The sequence below is a fragment of the Tachysurus vachellii genome, chromosome 2 (assembly GCF_030014155.1).
Source record: "Tachysurus vachellii isolate PV-2020 chromosome 2, HZAU_Pvac_v1, whole genome shotgun sequence".
In the NCBI taxonomy this organism is placed as follows: domain Eukaryota; kingdom Metazoa; phylum Chordata; class Actinopteri; order Siluriformes; family Bagridae; genus Tachysurus; species Tachysurus vachellii.
In genome coordinates this window covers 26,141,468-26,160,992 of record NC_083461.1, presented here as the reverse complement: position 1 = coordinate 26,160,992, position 19,525 = coordinate 26,141,468, and the positions used below count along the sequence as shown (strand labels likewise).

Genomic DNA, 19,525 nt, shown 5'->3' with positions numbered 1-19,525 from the left:
GATTATAGAGGTTTAATGAAGCGTTACTGAACTCACCTTTTAACCTTTTACTCACCATCTGAGGAACAAAGAGTTTACAGAGTTTTGGATTGTTTTGTAAAAGCAAACGAAGGATCCGAGGAGAAGCTCAGAAGTTCCTCAAAGCTCTGCTATAGACTCACTGCTGTTAGTCATACACATGATTTTATTTCCTTGATGAGACAGCATGAGATCTGACCTCTCAGAGACAGTGTTACACCTTTAATGCACTGCCTTCTGTCTTTATTATCTGTGTATATGATCACGTTTAACTCAACAACAGCTCGTAAATCAGAAACTCTTACAGTTTAAGAAAAACTGATGAAGGGATGTGTTTCTAGTGTATCTAATATTTCTGATTATTATAAAATATTTAATTGCAAAGATGTTTGCTGTAAAAAAACTCAAGGTGAGATTCATAATAATAATAAAACAGCTGGATATCAGTCAGAGTCGAGACGAGGCACCGCGCCAACTCACACATCTGTCTGATTTCATTTCATTCCTGCAAACAACACACCTGAGCCAGTAATTAGCCCTTGGGTACCTGGATCAGGTGTGTTGGCTGCTGGAATGTGTGTGTGTATGTGTGTGTATGTGTGTGTGTGTGTGTGTGTGTGTGTGTGTGTGTGTGTGTGTGTGTGTGTTTGTAGCAATACTCCTATATGACTCCAGGACGTGTTTGCTTCTTCTCCTTGCTCCTCTTAAATCATCACTGAAGGCCACACACGCACACACACAGACACATACAGACACAGACACACACAGACACATACACACAGACACATACACACATACAGACACATACACACACACACATCACACACACACACAGACACACACACACACACAGACACATACACACACAGACTCACACAGACACATTCTCACACACACACACACGCACACACACACACACACACACACACACCCTGCACCCCACCATTACCACTGTGTCATCACTAACCTTTAACTGCTTTGTGTTTTGGGACTCGGTGTCCTCATTACTCCAGCGCTCTTTACTCTGATTGATAATGAACGTCCTGCTCTATGTTGTGATGACCGACTGGTCTCCACGTGTGTGTTCAGGTTTTAATCAGGTGTCCTGGACTGTAAAATGTTAGAGTTCCACATCTTTAACATGATGTGCGATGTGTTTTCAGTGCAATATGGGGGAACAGAAGGAGATAAATTTAAAAAACTGAAGTGAATCAAATTTGAAATGAGAAAATATTTGAATTCATTCCTCATTTTTCTGAGTATTTGAAGGTAAATCATTTGAACTAAATGTAATGTCCAGGATTGATTTATGGCAGAAAACAGCATGTGGCTGAGAGGAAACAATAAAGAAATCGAGTTTTCACGTTCTGTTAAACATACTGTATATTTTACTACATTACAGTCTGTGTGAGTCATTCAGTTCTATTGGTTGTGTTTAATTGTGCTGTTGTTGAAGTTGATGTTTGTGTAGAAAATCTTTCTTTGTTCTCAGGTGGTAAAGATGATGATTGTTGTAGTGGTGACCTTTGCCCTTTGCTGGCTGCCCTATCACATCTACTTTATTGTCACTGGACTGAACAAACAGTTAAATAAGAGGAAGTCAATTCAGCAGGTTTATCTCTCAGTGATGTGGCTGGCCATGAGCTCCACCATGTACAACCCCATCATCTACTGCTGCCTCAACAACAGGTAACACACACACACACACACAAGCGTAAACACACACACACACACACACACACGTAAACACACAAACACACACACGTAAACACACACGTAAACACACACACACTCACACGCACGTAAACACACAAACACACACACGTAAACACATACAAACACACACACAGGTAAAACCACACAAACACACACACACACGTAAACACACACATGTAAACACACACAAACACACACACGTGTAAACACACACAAACACACACAAACACACACACATGTAAACACACACAAACACACACACACGTAAACACACAAACACACACTAACAAACACGCACACGTGTAAACCCACATAAACACACACACACACACACACATAAACACGCACACGTGTAAACCCACATAAACACACACACACACATGAACACACACACGTAAACACACACACACGTAAACACAGACAAACACACACACACAAACACACACACACGTAAACACACACACACACACGTAAACACACACTAACAAACACATACATACACACACACGCAAACACATACATATACACACACACGTAAACACAAACACACAAGAACAAACACACCCGTAAACACACACACGTAAACACACACACATTTGGGCAGTGTTCAATATTTGATAAAAAACATACAGATGGGGTTATAATGCTTATAATCCTACCTGAGCTTTACAGCCTCATGATGCAGGAGATTGCGCTGGTGTTTAGGCCCTAAACAGACTCTCCTGAGCCTCTTCATCCTGCCCCTTACTTTAAAGGGGAGGAGCTTCTTCTACATGTCACTGCCACTGTAATTCAGCCCTCGGCTGTTAACATTTACTTTCACTGACGTTCAGATGATGTTTGTGAAATAATGTTGAGACTCACAAGAGCACTTAGAGGAACACAGTCTGTGGGGTGAAAACTTCAGTCCAGAACCCTGAGGAACCATCAGATGGGTTTTATATAAAACTCTACAATACCGTATATGGCTTTTTCTTTTTGTTGAACCTTTGAGGCTGTAGAGAACAGTTAGAGAACAGATCACACATTCAGCAGGTTACGGTTATAATCCATACAACAAACACAACAACATCATCTAGAATCAACTCACCTGAAGATGCTTATTTTAACTAACATGACATTTAAACCCCACTGAGTGTGCAGATGATCTCCTGTGGTCCTGCAGGTTCAGAGCAGGCTTCAAAAGGGCTTTCCGGTGGTGTCCTTTCATCCGAGTATCGAGTTATGACGAGTTGGAACTGCGTACAGCTCGACTCCACCCACGTAACCGCAGTAGCATGTGCACGTTGTCCCGCATCGACACCAGCGTCCTTGGAGACGACCCTCGCCATGGCGACTGTAAGAGCACCAAGTCTCTGAACCACAGCGAGATCATTGGCTCTAACGCGAGTCCTCCTCCAACCAAATACGGCCTGTACACCGACACGGCCTCCACCTCCAAACACTTCGACTGATGGCCAACACTCCAACATTTTAGCTGCAGATTTCTGTTTGTGATTTATTCTGTCTGAAAGCACTGAACCTCCTGGAACCAGGTCAGAATTCAAGACGCCATCATGGTGAAGTAATATGTTCCATAATAGTGGTTGTAGATCTGAAGTCTGTTGGTGTACAAAGGGTTTCTATTGTTCATAGTGTTGGTGAACCAGTGGATTAGATGATGCAGTCAGTTTAGTGCTGAATCTTATGATATTAGTAACTGTATTGTTAAAGACATCCAGATGTTTGAAAAATGACGTCATGTGAGAATTTCTATGTTTAGTCTGATGCAGAGTGGGAAATAATGAATGTATCTGACATCCACACATCACCTGCCTGCTGTGAGGAATTCTAAGAGAAACTCTGTCCAGATGTTTGTACTGTATTTTTGCTGTATTTAAACATGTTGTATATGATGATAAGGTTTGTTGTAAATGTGTGACGTTTGATGATTTCCAGTCATTTAGTGCCACGGTCATGAAAACAAGCTCGTAATACAGTGACTGATATTCAGACCTTTATTTTGTGATAAAAATCATGCTTTAATTTCCTTTAAGTTTAAACAGTCAGATCTGATTTATAAGACAATTAATGTTCTGACCAATGAGAATTCAGTAGTGTTGTGATGTAAGCATCATTAATAAACAGCTCTGATAGACTGAAGGAAAATGTGGAAGACAAAGCAGTTTCTTACTTCACCATGATTCAGGTTCAAGCCTCAGTTTACACACTGTGTATTAGAGGCAGTGGACATGCTGATATTTCATGATGAGTTTTTATTATTTGATAGATGATGATGAAAACGAGTCTGATCCCTCTAATGTGTAGCAGTAAAAATGCATTAAAGAGTTTACTAGATGCAGAAAAAGTCAAATCCTCATATATGTTGATATGAAATCTGAACTGTTCATATCGCTAATATCAGTTGAATTTACTATATGAGTGTTAAATGGGTAGAAATCACATTCTCATCAACAGCTCTGGACCTGATGTTGGGTTTGTGGTTTCTTTTATCTTACAGACAGCAAACAACTTCTGTGGTTATTTAATATATACAGTGTATATATATATAACTGAACCATCAACCCAGAGGAAACTCACACACAGTAAGGTGCAGTAAAGTGCACTAACCCAAAGTAGAAGTGGGATAATAACAATCCTGATGATGATAAAGTCTTCACTCTGTGTAAATAGCATATCAACTTTACTGGTAGGTGAAAGTGGAGGACAGTGAGGTGTGACTCTCCTGGTACACTGATGTGGAGAGTGATGCAGCCGAGAGGATGTACAACACATCATTTACTACAGTCCTACTGGACAGATGAATGAGTCCTTGGCCGCTCTCCTCCTTGGGTAAGTATAAAACACTTTGTGGTAGCTGGTGCAGCTTGTCCCAAAAATAGTCCACCATCATGGAGGGGGATCAGTGCAGGCCAGCTTGTGTCATAGCATTGAGGCAGCAAGATTATTCACCACCAGCGTTCTGCCCTTATACAACATTTTTGGGACATTTCCATTTATTTAATTGTCCTTTTATTTTCTCGCTTACACCTTCCCAGTTTTTCTTTATACATGTACTGTCTCCCAGGTTTACTCCCAAGTGATCCCCACCGACTGTTCATGTTAGGTTGTCTGGGAGAGATGGTTCCCCACCAGGAGAGATGGTTCCCCACCGGGAGAGATGGTTCCCCACCAGGAGAGATGTTTCCCCACCAGGAGAGGTGGTTCACCACCAAGAGAGATGGTTCCCCACCGGGAGAGATGGTTCCCCACCGGGAGAGATGGTTCCCCACCAGGAGAGATGGTTCACCACCAAGAGAGATGGTTCCCCACCAGGAGAGATGGTTCCCCACTGGGAGAGATGGTTCCCCACCGGGAGAGGTGGTTCCCCACCAAGAGAGATGGTTCCCCACCAGGAGAGATGGTTCCCCACCAAGAGAGATGATTCCCCACTGGGAGAGATGGTTCCCCACCGGGAGAGATGGTTCCCCACCGAGAGATGGTTCCCCACCGGGAGAGATGGTTCCCCACCGGGAGAGATGGTTCCCCACCGGGAGAGATGGTTCCCCACCAGGAGAGATGGTTCACCACCAAGAGAGATGGTTCCCCACCAGGAGAGATGGTTCCCCACCAGGAGAGATGGTTCCCCACCAAGAGAGATGATTCCCCACCGGGAGAGATGGTTCCCCACCGGGAGAGATGGTTCCCCACCGAGAGATGGTTCCCCACCGGGAGAGATGGTTCCCCACCGAGAGATGGTTCCCCACCGGGAGAGATGGCTCCCCACCGGGAGAGATGGTTCCCCACCAGGAGAGATGGTTCCCCACCAAGAGAGATGGTTCCCCACCAGGAGAGATGGTTCCCCACCAAGAGAGATGATTCCCCACCGGGAGAGATGGTTCCCCACCGGGAGAGATGGTTCCCCACCGAGAGATGGTTCCCCACAAGGAGAGATGGTTCCCCACCGGGAGAGATGGTTCCCCACCAAGAGAGATGGTTCCCCAACAAGAGAGATGGTTCCCCACCAGGAGAGATGGTTCCCCACTGGGAGAGATGCTTCCCCACCCTTCCAATCCCCGATTAAAATGGCTTCACTTTTTTTCACTCTTTTGCAGATAATAACAGGTAAAACCTTTTACATTGTCTGCATATGCTGATACACAGTATGGGTTATTAACCCTTGGAATTAACCAGAATTTTTACTTCTTATCTGGCATAAAGTGGTTCTATGGCTAGGGCATATAGCATGTGGGACAGAGAGCAGCTCTGCCTGATACCCTGATACACTTTAAAGGGTGCACATAAACCACCGTTAACTTTCAGTACGCTCTCAATGTCACTGTACAAAACCTGGATCATGGCCATGAAACCTGAGTTGAACCCAAAAGAATCTATCACCCTCCACAAGTTCTGGTGTTCAACCTGTTCAAAAGCCTTTTCCTGGATCAGAAAAATAAGACTAAGAGAGGTGCTGTGACTTAAAACCACGGGCCCATTCCACTCCTGCTCCCAGTCTGGGGAGTTCCCTGTATCACTGTGTGTTTCCTGAAGGAAGAGAACATCTGCTCGCTTATGTCTCACCAGTTCATAAAGTGTTGCTCTTTTCCTATGATCTCTGGTACTGTTAATATTTAGGGAGCAAGAGAGTAACACCACTACTAAGAGGAGTGTTGTGACTTAAAACCATGGGAACTTTATCCAGGATTCTGAACTCCTCAGGATTTACTTCCCTTTTTCCTTTAGTGGCTTTTAAGAACTTAGATTTCTGCAGCTTTGTAGACAAACCCTTTTTCATCAGTTTGTGAACTCCACCAGTTTGAATCAGCAGAACAATCATCACTGTCTTCCTCCAACTCTGAGTCATTTTTTCTTACTTGTTTGTTGCCCTTACTTTTAGCTTTTTTCTTCCTCTTATAGGAGACTTTAAAAACCGGGTCTGCTTCCATTTCATGCTCAATATCTAAATATAATAATATCAATATTCAAGCTCAGTAGCATTAGGGTCACCTCCACTGTGCTCAGCCATGACTGCAACAGGAAACAGCCACAACAGGGTCCAGTATGGATGAGACCACTGCTATAGGCTCAGTCACAGGAGGGTCAGTTACAGCGGACTTAGTCACCAGGGGAGCAGCCACAGAGGTCTCACCCTCCCTGCAGACAACTACACTGTTGTCTATCAGCTCAGTCCACTCAGCTTCCTGTCCGTCATCCCTGTCTTTACTTTTCCTAGGCATACATGGACCACGTGTCCAGTCTCTCCACAATTAAACCATTTCCTACCAGCATCTGTCGTGACATAAACCACATAGTCAAAGCCCTCAAACCGAAACTTCATGACCAACTCGAGCTCATCCACACCAGTGTTCAGTATCATGAATACATGTCTCCTAAAAGACACCATATTGGCACTTATTTCAGGTACTTTGCTTCCCATCTGTATTTTCTTAATAGGAGAGACCAGTTTTCCATAACGGGAAAGTTTAGTCTCATTTTTCAGGAATGGAGGGAACATTTGAGAGTATGATCTTTTTAGCTGGAGTACTGAGAGGAAGCATCGGTATGAGTGAGTCCTTTAACACTCATTTATTTCTACAGAGAGTTTAAAAACATGACAATCGCTCTGTTCATGTGTGAGGCAGCCAAAATGCTGTTAAACCCCACTGTCTAACCGACCGCCAATACACACTCCTCTACACTATATACTCTCCTCTACACTATATACACACTCCTCTACACTATATACTCTCCTCTACACTATATACACTCCTATACACTATATACTCTCCTCTACACTATATACTCTCCTCTACACTATATACACACTCCTCTACACTATATACACACTCCTCTACACTATATACACACTCCTCTACACCACTCTTACACACCATCCTCACACCATGCTGGCGTGTAAGTGACTCATAAATGCTATAGTTTAGATTCGCAATGCTTTTGGCACAAAAAGTGCCAATTGCAGGCTCACCATTCACCAAAAACTGCACACACACACACACACACACACACACAATCACACACACACAGACACAGTCACAGACACAGACACACACACACATAAACACAAGCAGAAACACAGACACATTTTTTGTTCATTTAGTTTTTAAGTCGCTCGCAAACTAGTGATGGCCAGTTCGTGAACGAATCGTTCTTTTGAACCAGTTCTTTTTAGTGAACTGGATGAACCGGGTCACCAAATCGGACTGATTCGTTCTAAACAGTTCGCGTCTTGAGTCAGCGCTGATCCACAAGTTACTAAAGTTACTCACTTTCGGGCATGCCCGACAGCCCCTCCGACTCTAAATAAACTAATATCCCGGAGTATATGTAACTCCTGTACACTGAACTGAGACATGTTGTGCTGAGAGAACTGTGAGCTCGAGCTGTTGATACTGCGCATGCGTGAATTACTGAACCGAACAGCGAATCATCAGTACAGAACTGAGAACTGCTTGTTTCGGACGTGTCCGAGAACCGATGAGCTGTTGATACTGCGCATGCTTGAATAACTGAACTGGTACAGCGAATCATCAGTACACTGAACTGAGAACTGTTTCGGACGCGTCCGACTACTGTTGATACTGCGCATGCGTGAAACTTCAGAGCAAATTATACATATTGGGATATGCATAGTAACTAGTCATAGGCTAAAAAATTATTATTAAATAAATAAATTATTTTAAAAAAATGTCACTCAATATATGTCAGTTAGTTTTACTATTGACTATTGTGCAGGTTAGTCTGTATTTTTATATGCCGTTTTTTGTTAGTTGATTAGTTTATTAACTTTATATCTTTAAGACACGTAAAACATCCATGTTTGCACATCAATTCCTGTACTGGGTGTTTAGTTGCAAAACTTAAATGTAAGAAACGTATTCAACTAACTTTTCGAATGTGTTAAATTGATTGTATTAATATCTGCCGGCAGCGGGATGATGGAATTTGCGTCATTACGTCATTGTGAATGACGTCATTACGTCAGGACGTAAAAGAACTGGTGAACTGGATTTTTGAACTGGTTCATTAAATCGAACTGTCCGAAAGAACCGGTTCGCAGAAAAGAACCGAACTTCCCATCACTATCGCAAACCCGCTCATGACGCTCCACTCGCTCCGTTTCTCTCACCGTCCCTCACGCATGCGCAGAGAGACAGCGCGAGAGAGAGAGAGATAGAGAGAGAGAGTACGAGGAGCAGGATTTAAAAACGAAAGTAAAAGCTCATGTTTATTTTTTCTCTCGGACAGATTTGTAAATGTGACACTTTACACATTATTCAGTTGTTACTGGTTTATCTGCAGTTTTCTGAGCACACAGTGTGATCTGCCATGATGTCGGGTAAGAAGAAGGTTCTTGTGTTTCTTCTGTCCTGTGTTGTTTATGCAGTGTGAGATCCTGATGATCAAAAGTCCATCATGTCGATTCCCAAATGATCCAAAGATCACAAACAGAAATATTAAATCTCTTCCAGCCTTTATTCATGTTTGATATCATGTTCTTCAACATTTTCCTGATCATTTCTGTAGAAACATCTGCAGTAAATATTTGGACATTTACATTTAGGGCCTTTATAAAGAGAGACTTACATAAGATCTCATTTTTCATGTTTTACGGGATTCAGGAACAAATAAACCTTTTGTTCCATTTGTTTTGAAAGAGAAAAGAGGGAGAGAGAAGTTTTCTAATCTGAATTATGAGCGACTAATGACCACAGATTGTTAGATCATTAACCTAAGCAGAAGATTCTGTGCAGAAAGAAGGAGCTGCTGTTTCTACACACAGTGTCTTACTTCAAGTCAAGTCAAGTCAAGTCAAGACAAGAAGCTTTTATTGTCATTTCAACCATATATAGCTGTTGCAGTACACAGTGAAATGAGACAACGTTTCTCCAGGATCAAGGTGCTACATAAAACAAAGACAGGGCTAAAGACTTGTAAGTAGTCTTAGCCACATAAAGTGCAACTGTGCAACCTGGTGCAAACAGTGCAGGACAAGACAAACAAGACAGACAAGACAGTGCAGGACAAAAGACAGTGCAGGACAAAAGACAGTGCAGGACAAAAGGCAGTGCAGGACAAAAGACAGTGCAGACACAAAGTTACAAGACAATACAAAAAGTACAAAAAATGCAATACACAAAAGACAATGAACAGTAAACAGTAACAGAAACAGCGCCGACCGACCAGTGCATATACTGTATGTGCATGTACTGTATGTGAATACTGAATGTTCAAACAATATTTCGTGCAGTAACATTAGAATGAACACAGTTTCTTAGCAGCAGGTCCTTGGGATAATATATAGAATTGTGCAAAAAACAGCAAATGACTGAAATATTGTATAGTTTGTGCGAAATGGCTGAGATATTGTACAATATGTGCAAAAACGGCTGAAATGTTGGGACAGATTGTGAAAAAAGAAAAAGTGTGCAAAACAGCATGTAAACAGTTTGATGGATTGTAAGCAGCATGTAAACAATCCATCAAACTGTTTACATGCTGTTTTGCACACTTTTCATGGACTTAGTTTAGTCATTCAGCTGAGGTTCTAGACTATTGTTCAGCTGTAAAATTTATTCATTCTTCTGTTAACAGCTGTAGCACTGAGATGGGTTTTACTCTTACTTTGTTTATCTCTCAGCCATCAGACTGGTGAGTCTAATTATTCCTTAAGGTTTGCTATGTAGTTACTAATACAAAGCATCTGTACTCTAGAATCATGAATCTAAAATCTCTCCTCCAGGATTATTTTCAGTGAAGGTTCATTCTCAGGTCTCAGGGCTGCTTGGTTCCTTTGTGTATCTTTACTGTGGTCTTGAAAACAACATGGATGCTCGACCCCTGGAAGTCCGCTGGTACCGTCCCGAACTGCAAAACACCCCAGTTCTGCTCTACAAGAACACACAGCTCCAGAGTCCTGTAGATGTTCAGTACCAGGGCAGAGTGTTCCTCAAAGGAAAACTGGAGAAAGGAGACGTCTCTCTGAAACTGGAGAACCTGACGCTAGCAGACAGTGGAGATTATGTGTGCCATGTGAGCAGTGATAACTGGTATGACAAGGCTATGGTGTCCCTCATAGTGAGAGGTAACTATGAGTGTATCAAATCATTTCTCAAATGAAAAGTTCATGGTGGGTCAACTGTGTTATTTTACACTCTCTCTTTCTCTCTCTCTCTCTCTCTCTCTCTCTCTCTCTCTCTCTCTCTCTCTCTCTCTTTCTCTCTTTCTCTTTCTATCACTTTCTGTCAGTGGTGGGATCTACTCCTGTTATCTCCTTAAATGAAGCAGGTGGAGGCCAAGTGAACGTTAGCTGTAAATCACATGGATGGTTACCAGAGCCGTCAATCATCTGGACAGATAAAGATGGGAGAGATCTGAAACCTCTCAGCAAAGACATGTTCACTACCAGTAAGATCTACTCACATACAGATACAATAAAATGAAAATAAAAGAAATGAAAATAAGTGAAAATCTGACTTTTATTCTCAGACTCTGAAGGCTGTGTAGATGCGAGCTCGTGGCTAATTGTGTCTCCCTCGGAGTCTGAGTGGGTCTCCTGCTCTGTTGGTTTGTCTGATCTGGAGAGAAAAGACAGCAGAATGAAGTTATATGTCCCTGCAGCTGTGACAGGTAACAGACACTGAAGAAAAGTATTTATTTCAGTATTTGTGTAAATGTTGAAACTGCAGAGAAGACTTACTTATTTGTGTGTGTGTGTGTGTGTGTGTGAGAGCAGAGTCATTGAATGGATACTTCATTGCGATTCCCATTCTGCTGCTGCTGCTGCTGCTGTGTGCTGCTGGAATTGCAGTGTATTGTGTGCTTCGTAAAAAAGGTGTCAACAAAAGTAGAAGGAACAGAAAACCCAACAATTGTGAGTCAGAGATCAGAACAATACTTGGTGTTACAGTTGAGGTGTAACAGTTGAGGTGGTGTTACAGTTGGTGTTACAGTTGAGGTGTAACACATACAGATACAATAAAATGAAAATAAAAGGAATGAAAATAATCTGACTTTTATTCTCAGACTCTGAAGGCTGTGTAGATGCGAGCTCGTGCCTAATTGTGTCTCCCTCGGAGTCTGAGTGGGTCTCCTGCTCTGTTGGTTTGTCTGATCTGGAGAGTAAAGACAGCAGAATGAAGTTATATGTCCCTGCAGCTGTGACAGGTAATTAGGTGTTGATGGTGCATGTTGATGGTGTTGATGGTGCATGACCAAGCTCCTGAAGCAGGACCAATATCATACAGGAAGTCCTGTAAAAGTGCAGTTCTGTCATTTCTGTAGTTTGAAGAAGAGAGAACACCTGACTGATGGATGGAGCAGATCTTGAGCAGGTCTTTGGGTCTTTAATACAGGAGTTTTCTCTTTGTTGTAGGTCTGAGTTTCTTCAAGAACAACAAGGCAGAAGATACAGAAGGTCGGTGCAGCAGTAACAATAACTTTCATTTAAAAAAATTCCAGCTAAATGAGTGATTATAACAGCAGATTTATTTACATATAAATCATCAGGGACTCCATCAGAAACTGAACCTCTGAACGCAATCCGTGTGGACAATCCGGATCAGGATGAAGCTACGTCTATTGTGGTTGTAGGTTGGTCACATCTCCTCATCTATACACTTCCCACACACAGTTTATCATCTAATTATGTTTACATCTCAGAAATTATTTAAAGTCTCCATTCCTGAAATCTGTTTGTTCTTTCTTTCTGAAAATATATAGATCAAAATTCTGTGCAAAGGGCAGAAATACCACCAACTCCAACTCCAGGTCAGAGTGTGTTATAAAGCTGATAATAAACCTCTAACACTGTCACACAATTTATAACACACAGGTTGGTTGTGTTTTTCAGAGAAGCCTTAAAGCTTATGAACGATTTACAGCAAAATGAGTTTCCAACTGAACTACAATCTTCTCAGAAAGTTCTTCTAGTAACCCTTAATTCTGATCTTGTCATGGAACCCCAGAAGATCTTTGTGTATTTGAGTGTTTTATTATAATAACAGTGTAAATCGTTCCAACACAGTGGCAGTAGTTCTTTAATGAAGATACACAAAATCTGTTCAGTTTTAATGAAAGTAAATTGTTTTCTGTGTTTGTGAGAGCAGATCCCAATCAACAGAAATCATCTGAGCAGCAGAATCCTGAAGCAGGTAAATGTACATTAGTGTAGATTAAAGGAGGTACAGCAGCACAGTTCACCTCACAATACTGAGGTAATTCATCAAAATATCAACTTGTCTTTATGTTTATTACAGTTTGTAATAAACTGTCTTTATTTTTAATTCTTTGAAATTTAGCTGCCAGACCTGAAGCCACCACCTCCAGCACCACACCTGCTTCCATTATCTCAAATATTACACCTGCTTCCACTGCCTCAAACACCACACCTGCTGCCACCACCACAAAAACCACACCTGCTGCCACCACCTCAAACACTACACCTCCTGCCACCACCTCAAACACTACACCTGATGCCACCACCTCAAACACTACATCTGCTGCCACCACCACAAACACTACACCTGATGCCACCACCACAAAAACCACACCTGCTGCCACCACCACAAAAACCACACCTGCTGCCACCACCACAAACACCACACCTGCTGCCACCACCTCAAACACCACACCTGCTGCCACCACCACAAAAACCACACCTGCTGCCACCACCACAAACACCATACCTGCTGCCACCACCTCAAACACTACATCTGCTGCCACCACCTCAAACACCACAGCTGATGCAACCACCTCAAACACCACACCTGATGCCACCACCACAAACACACCTGCTGCCACCACCAAAAACACCACACCTGCTGCCACCATCACAAACACCACACCTGCTGCCACCACCTCAAACACCACATCTGCTGCCACCACCTTAAACACTACACCTGCTGCCACCACCACAAACACCACATCTGCTGCCACCACCTCAAACACTACATCTGCTGCCACCACCTCAAACACTACATCTGCTGCCACCACCACAAAAACCACACCTGCTGCTACCACCACAAACACCACACCTGCTGCCACCATCACAAAAACCACATCTGCTGCCACCACCTCAAACACCACATCTGCTGCCACCACTTCAAACACTACATCTGCTGCCACCACCACAAAAACCACACCTGCTGCCACCACCACAAACACCACACCTGCTGCCACCATCACAAAAACCACATCTGCTGCCACCACCTCAAACACTACATCTGCTGCCACCACCACAAAAACCACACCTGCTGCCACCACCACAAACACCACACCTGCTGCCACCACCTCAAATACCACACCTGATGCCACTACCACAAAAAACACACCTGCTACCACCACCTCAAACACCACACCTGATGCCACCACCACAAAAACCACACCTGCTACCACCACCTCAAACACCACATCTGCTGCCACCACCTCAAACACCACACCTGATGCCACCACCACAAAAACCACACCTGCTACCACCACCTCAAACACCACATCTGCTGCCACCACCTCAAACACTACATCTGCTGCCACCACCACAAACACCACACCTGCTGCCACCACCACAAAAACCACACCTGCTGCCACCACCACAAACACCACACCTGCTGCCACCACCTCAAACACTACATCTGCTGCCAGCACCTCAAACACCACAGCTGATGCAACCACCTCAAACACCACACCTGATGCCACCACCACAAAAACCACACCTGCTGCCACCACCACAAACACCACACCTGCTGCCACCATCACAAAAACCACATCTGCTGCCACCACCTCAAACACTACATCTGCTGCCACCACCACAAAAACCACACCTGCTGCCACCACCACAAAAACCACACCTGCTGCCACCACCACAAACACCACACCTGATGCCACCACCTCAAACACCACACCTGATGCCACTACCACAAAAAACACACCTGCTACCACCACCTCAAACACCACACCTGCTGCCACCACCACAAAAACCACACCTGCTACCACCACCTCAAACACCACACCTGATGCCACCACAAAAACCACACCTGCTACCACCACCTCAAACACCACACCTGATGCCACCACCACAAAAACCACACCTGATGCCGCCAACTCAAAAACCACAGCTGATGCCACCACCAAAGGAAGAAAGAGAAAAAACACTGTAAATAAATCAGAAAACTCATCTGACAAAGCTGAAGGAAGAGAAACAAAGAGTTCAGCAAAGAGGAAAGCTGAACAACCTGCTGAAGGTCCAGAGACCACAAAACGTCTCCATCTGCAACAATACAGTGAAGGTAAGACATGTTTGTCAAAAGTGAGGAGAAAATGAATAAACGTTGTGAATTCTGAATGTAAAAGTAACACTGATCTTTAATGTCCAAAGGGGAGAACGATTACGAAATGGTGTGTGTGCATGGGGATTACACGGATGTGGAGATGAAGGATGAATCATGTAATGAGGAAAATCATATGGACTGAGACTGAAGTTTATTATGATTCAGCCTTCAAGATTATTTACTGATTATCTTACAGTATATGGATGAAATTCTTAACTTTTTTGGTTGTTATTTTTATACAAACACTTCATGTACTGTAAAGACGTGATGTTCCAGATGTTGTTTTTTGCTGCCTGTAATTTTCACAAATATCACAATCAATAAAGATGGCTTTTTATTGGTTGGATATTTTACACATATTACTGTAATGTGAAATAGAACAACAGAAAATTATGTAGCATGTATTACATCATCATCATCATCATCATCATAATAATAATAATAATAATACTTTATTAATAAAGCACTTTACAAACAGCCACAGCTGACACAAATTGCTGTACACCATAAAATACAGATAATGAAATAAATAAATAATAATAAATAAAATAATAGCAGTAATAATTCATGAGTATACAAAAGCCAGGGAACAAAAATACGTTTTCAACCGGTTTTTAAACATGGAAACAGTGGGAACCAGCCAGTGACGTGAGGCCAAAATTGGTGTAATATGATCTTTCCTATGAATTTTCCTTGCACCAGTCAAAAGACATGCAGCAGCATTTTGGACAAATTGAAGGTGAGACTCAGAAGACTGGCTAAGACCAATATGAAGTGCATTACAATAATCCATTCAAGATGTAATAAAGACATGGATTACCATCTCAAATTGTTGCCTGGTCACCAAAAGTTTTATTTTTCACAAGTGCCTAAGGTGAAAGAAGCTGGACTTCACCACTGCACTAATTTGGCTTTCCAATTTAAGATCTACATCCATTTTAAAGCCAACATTAGTTATCACGGGTCTAGCATGTGATGCCATGGGACCCAGGTCAACATGGGCAGCTTGCAGCAGCCATTTGGGCCAAACAACCTCACCTCTGTCTTGTTATCATTAAAATGCAGGACGTTTAACGGCATCCAAGCTTTAATATCATCAAGACATGAAAGGAGATGTGTAATGGAGAAAGCCTCCTTTCGCTTTACAGGTATATAGATCTGGGTGTCATCTGCATAACAATAGAAGGAATTCCCATGGTGTTAAGGATGGATTCCAGGGGTAACCGAGCCCTGTGGAACCCTTTAGATCCTCTGAGATTGTTCAGTATGTATCTGTGTGAGATGTATACAATGAGGAGGATGTAGAATCATCTACAAAACCTCACCACAGGATTCAAAACACTGCATACATCACTTTCAGGAGGAACAAAAGTAAACCATTATTCTGAGCATGTTAATTCCTGAGAATGCAGGACTGCAGAAGCTGTTGAAGAAAATCTGTGGTTTATATCATTTATACTGGATATTACAATGCTGAGCAAACAGTATTTGGATAAAAATCATTCATTCATTCATCTTCTACCGCTTATCCGAACTACCTCGGGTCACGGGGAGCCTGTGCCTATCTCAGGCGTCATCGGGCATCAAGGCCGGATACACCCTGGACGGAGTGCCAACCCATCACAGGGCACACACACACTCTCATTAAGGGGAATTTCTAGAAGAATCATCGAACATCAGATCAGTCAAAATGAAAAATGGGAAGCAAAGGAAGTCAAAAGAGTATTAAAATAATTATATCAGATAAATAAATCTAAATGTTCTCCATGCTGATGTCCTAAATCAATACACGCACTATATAATTATTTAGGAATATAACGTTCAGGAATGAAGGCCGCCGATGGGGATCGAACCCGGATCTCCACAGTAAGTTTGACCGCCCGCAGCAGCGAATCGCCCCGCCCACATAGAAACAACAAGGTGGGCGATGAGCAAACACCTGACAGCCCCCTCTGGTGGTCCTGCAGGGAACTGACCAATCTCCTGACAAGGGAAATAAATGTACAGTGATACCTCGAGATACGAGTGCTTTGACATATGAATTTTTTGAGATACGAGCTGTGATTCGACCATATGTTGGGCTTGAGATACGAGCATCCGAGCCGCCGCCGCCGAAACAAAGATCCTCAACAACCACGTGTGCTCTGTTTCACTGCCTCAGCTTCCCGCTCTCACTCGGTTAAAGCCGCCTTTCCACTGCACACGACAAACGACGGTCGATAAACAGGAAGTCATTCATTTCCTATGGAGAGTCGCAAAGGCGCTGCGTGAGGTGCCGACCATCTGCGGATCCGTAATTTTCGGGCCCGTTTTGAGCGTTGGATCCGTTAAAAAATTTGAACTTGTGCGACTACACCGCATCTGATATGCCGACCGGACAGGTTTTTATTAAAACGACCGGCAGATGTTAGTGAGGAAAGAGTGACAAAAAAGGCAAAAACAAGTGAAGAGAAAAGCGATGAAGAAAATTAAGCAAAATTAATGTAAAGAAAACAGAAATTGTAGCAATTAAGTTCAGTTAAGTTAAGAGAAATCAAGCATCACGTTAGTTCTGGCAGGCCACGTCATCAAGCGTGCATCAGCTGTTAATCAGCTGTCCACGACGCGCACCAATCCGGTTACTACATCCATATTACCCGAACATTTAAATTCCCATTCATTCCCAGCGCTTCGCTGCTGCTGCGATCTAAACTCCCTCCTCCAAATCCGACTCCACCATGCCGGTGTTACACTGAAATCTGTGACCCATCGTATGTTGTGACCATAGAGGGCGCTGTTGCTAAAATGCAGCTTAAAATAGGTCGTATAGAGAAGTTCGCTAGGCAAACCGCGTAAATGTAAATCTTTGTTGCGAGAACGCGCCAAGCGCCGTGCACGTTACCTTGAACGCGCGTGCACAATAGTGCCGTCGTGCTGCAAAGAAACAGTTGCATGCGCCAAGAACTAAAGACTCATTTACAGTACTTAATAAACAAAGCTATTCAAATGCTTTTGCATTCTCAATTTTCATGACTGCCTTTTTTTAAACTACCCTGAAATTCATTTATTAATTAAGGCTAAAAAAAATGCAGTCAGATGCGGATACTTTAGACTATGAATTATATATATAAATTACAATTGATTAATTACTTATATAAATTAAATATATAACAACAATAAGATTATTATTATTCCAAATTTGAATACATTTGAATTAATGTTATTCGGTATTCGTTGTACCAGTTTAGGTCATAAATCTCCACACATCTCTCTCTCTCTCTCTCTCTCTCTCTCTCTCTCTCTCTCTCTCTCTCTCTCTCTCTCTCTCTAATTATTTAATTATTTATTTATTCATTTATTATTTTCCTTTCCTATTTTTAACTCTATGCATGATTAATGGTTCTGTTATACGGGGGTCTATTCTATTTTCTAGTTGCTGCTCTCCGCACTCTAAATGAAGTTTAGTTAAGTTCAATTTAACTGTAAAGTAGCATTAAGAGTGTACATTAGCGAGTAAGTAAACAAAAGTGAAAGTGTAATTCCTCCTAACTCCTCCCACTGTTTACTCCTCCCTCAACCTCCGTGCGCATCTTCTGTAAAGTAAAACCAGTTTATTTTTTTAACATTCTCTTTTATTACTGTATGTTTTTATACAATATTTGTCATTTATAAATACAGGTACTGTACATTTTTCATATTCAAAACACATAAACACAACAACTGGAGTGGAATTTTGTGAGCTAGAACGGATTAATGGGATTTCAATTAATTTAAATGGATTTAATTTAAATATCTCGAAGGTATCACTGTAATTTGATTCTATATTACAAATTAGGTACAAATGTACTAGAACATGCTCCCAGCTCCAGGAACAGTCACATTCTATTAGGTCTTTGGGCCATGGTTAAGCTGCTGTTGTACTAACTGGGGAATGAAACTGCTCATGTGGAAGCCCAGGTACTCACGTGGAAGCTCAGGTACTCACATGGAAGCTCAGGTAGTCACGTGGAAGCCCATCTCTTACATACTTGTTCTAATATCACATGTATTTCTCTACACTGTATATCTGGATCGAGACTCCAGACTGTGAAGCTCAGGACTAGCTCAGTACTATGTAATGATGAAAATTTCATATCATCACTACAGTGACGAAAGTTATTTGGTTATCAATATTTTTGGTTAAAACGAGATGAAAATGATCAAAAAGAATTTATAAACACTAAATGCAGTAAATTTCAATAACTTTTATATTTTAAAATCAACGAACAACAAATACAATTATCAGCTATATGCACTTATTTAAGTATAAACAGTAAATTAACATTCACATGGAGCCCTGAGAGGTTTACATTTTCCTAGTGCAGGTTTTAATGAACAAAACCTTAAATAAGGTGTACATCACATGCACATAAAAACAACACAATTAAAGCACTGTGCATGTAACAACAACACACCCATATTAATGAACAGTAATGATTGTATGTCCGTTG

General features: G+C 42.1%; 2 protein-coding genes across 2 annotated transcripts in view; both read left to right on the top strand.

Annotated features, from left to right (window-relative positions):
- tacr3l (tachykinin receptor 3-like) overlaps positions 1-3,724 on the top strand; it is a 6,067-nt gene extending 2,343 nt beyond the window's left edge. Inside the window, exons 4-5 of the mRNA XM_060891669.1 lie at positions 1,511-1,707; positions 2,900-3,724. Of these exons, the coding sequence (XP_060747652.1) occupies positions 1,511-1,707; positions 2,900-3,188 (486 nt within the window). The 3' untranslated portion in view covers positions 3,189-3,724. The remainder of the gene's footprint in view (positions 1-1,510; positions 1,708-2,899) is intronic.
- A 4,916-nt stretch (positions 3,725-8,640) lies between these two features.
- LOC132841637 (mucin-2-like) lies at positions 8,641-15,402 on the top strand. Its single transcript, XM_060864052.1, has 13 exons — positions 8,641-9,070; positions 10,327-10,383; positions 10,475-10,816; positions 10,981-11,139; positions 11,221-11,361; positions 11,468-11,605; positions 11,758-11,898; positions 12,107-12,148; positions 12,241-12,324; positions 12,454-12,501; positions 12,840-12,884; positions 13,032-15,014; positions 15,104-15,402. The coding sequence occupies exons 1-13, from the start codon at positions 9,061-9,063 to the stop codon at positions 15,196-15,198; spliced, it is 3,285 nt and encodes a 1,094-aa protein (XP_060720035.1). The 5' UTR covers positions 8,641-9,060; the 3' UTR covers positions 15,199-15,402.
- The last annotated feature ends 4,123 nt before the right edge of the window (positions 15,403-19,525 follow it).

What these genes read in the sequence shown, in the direction of transcription:
- LOC132841637 (XM_060864052.1), top strand. An exon ending in TGTCCCTGCAGCTGTGACAG is followed by an intron (nt 11,899 to 12,106) that starts GTAATTAGGTGT and finishes TCTTTGTTGTAG; the next exon opens with GTCTGAGTTTCTTCAAGAAC. An exon ending in GCAGCAGAATCCTGAAGCAG is followed by an intron (nt 12,885 to 13,031) that starts GTAAATGTACAT and finishes TTTGAAATTTAG; the next exon opens with CTGCCAGACCTGAAGCCACC.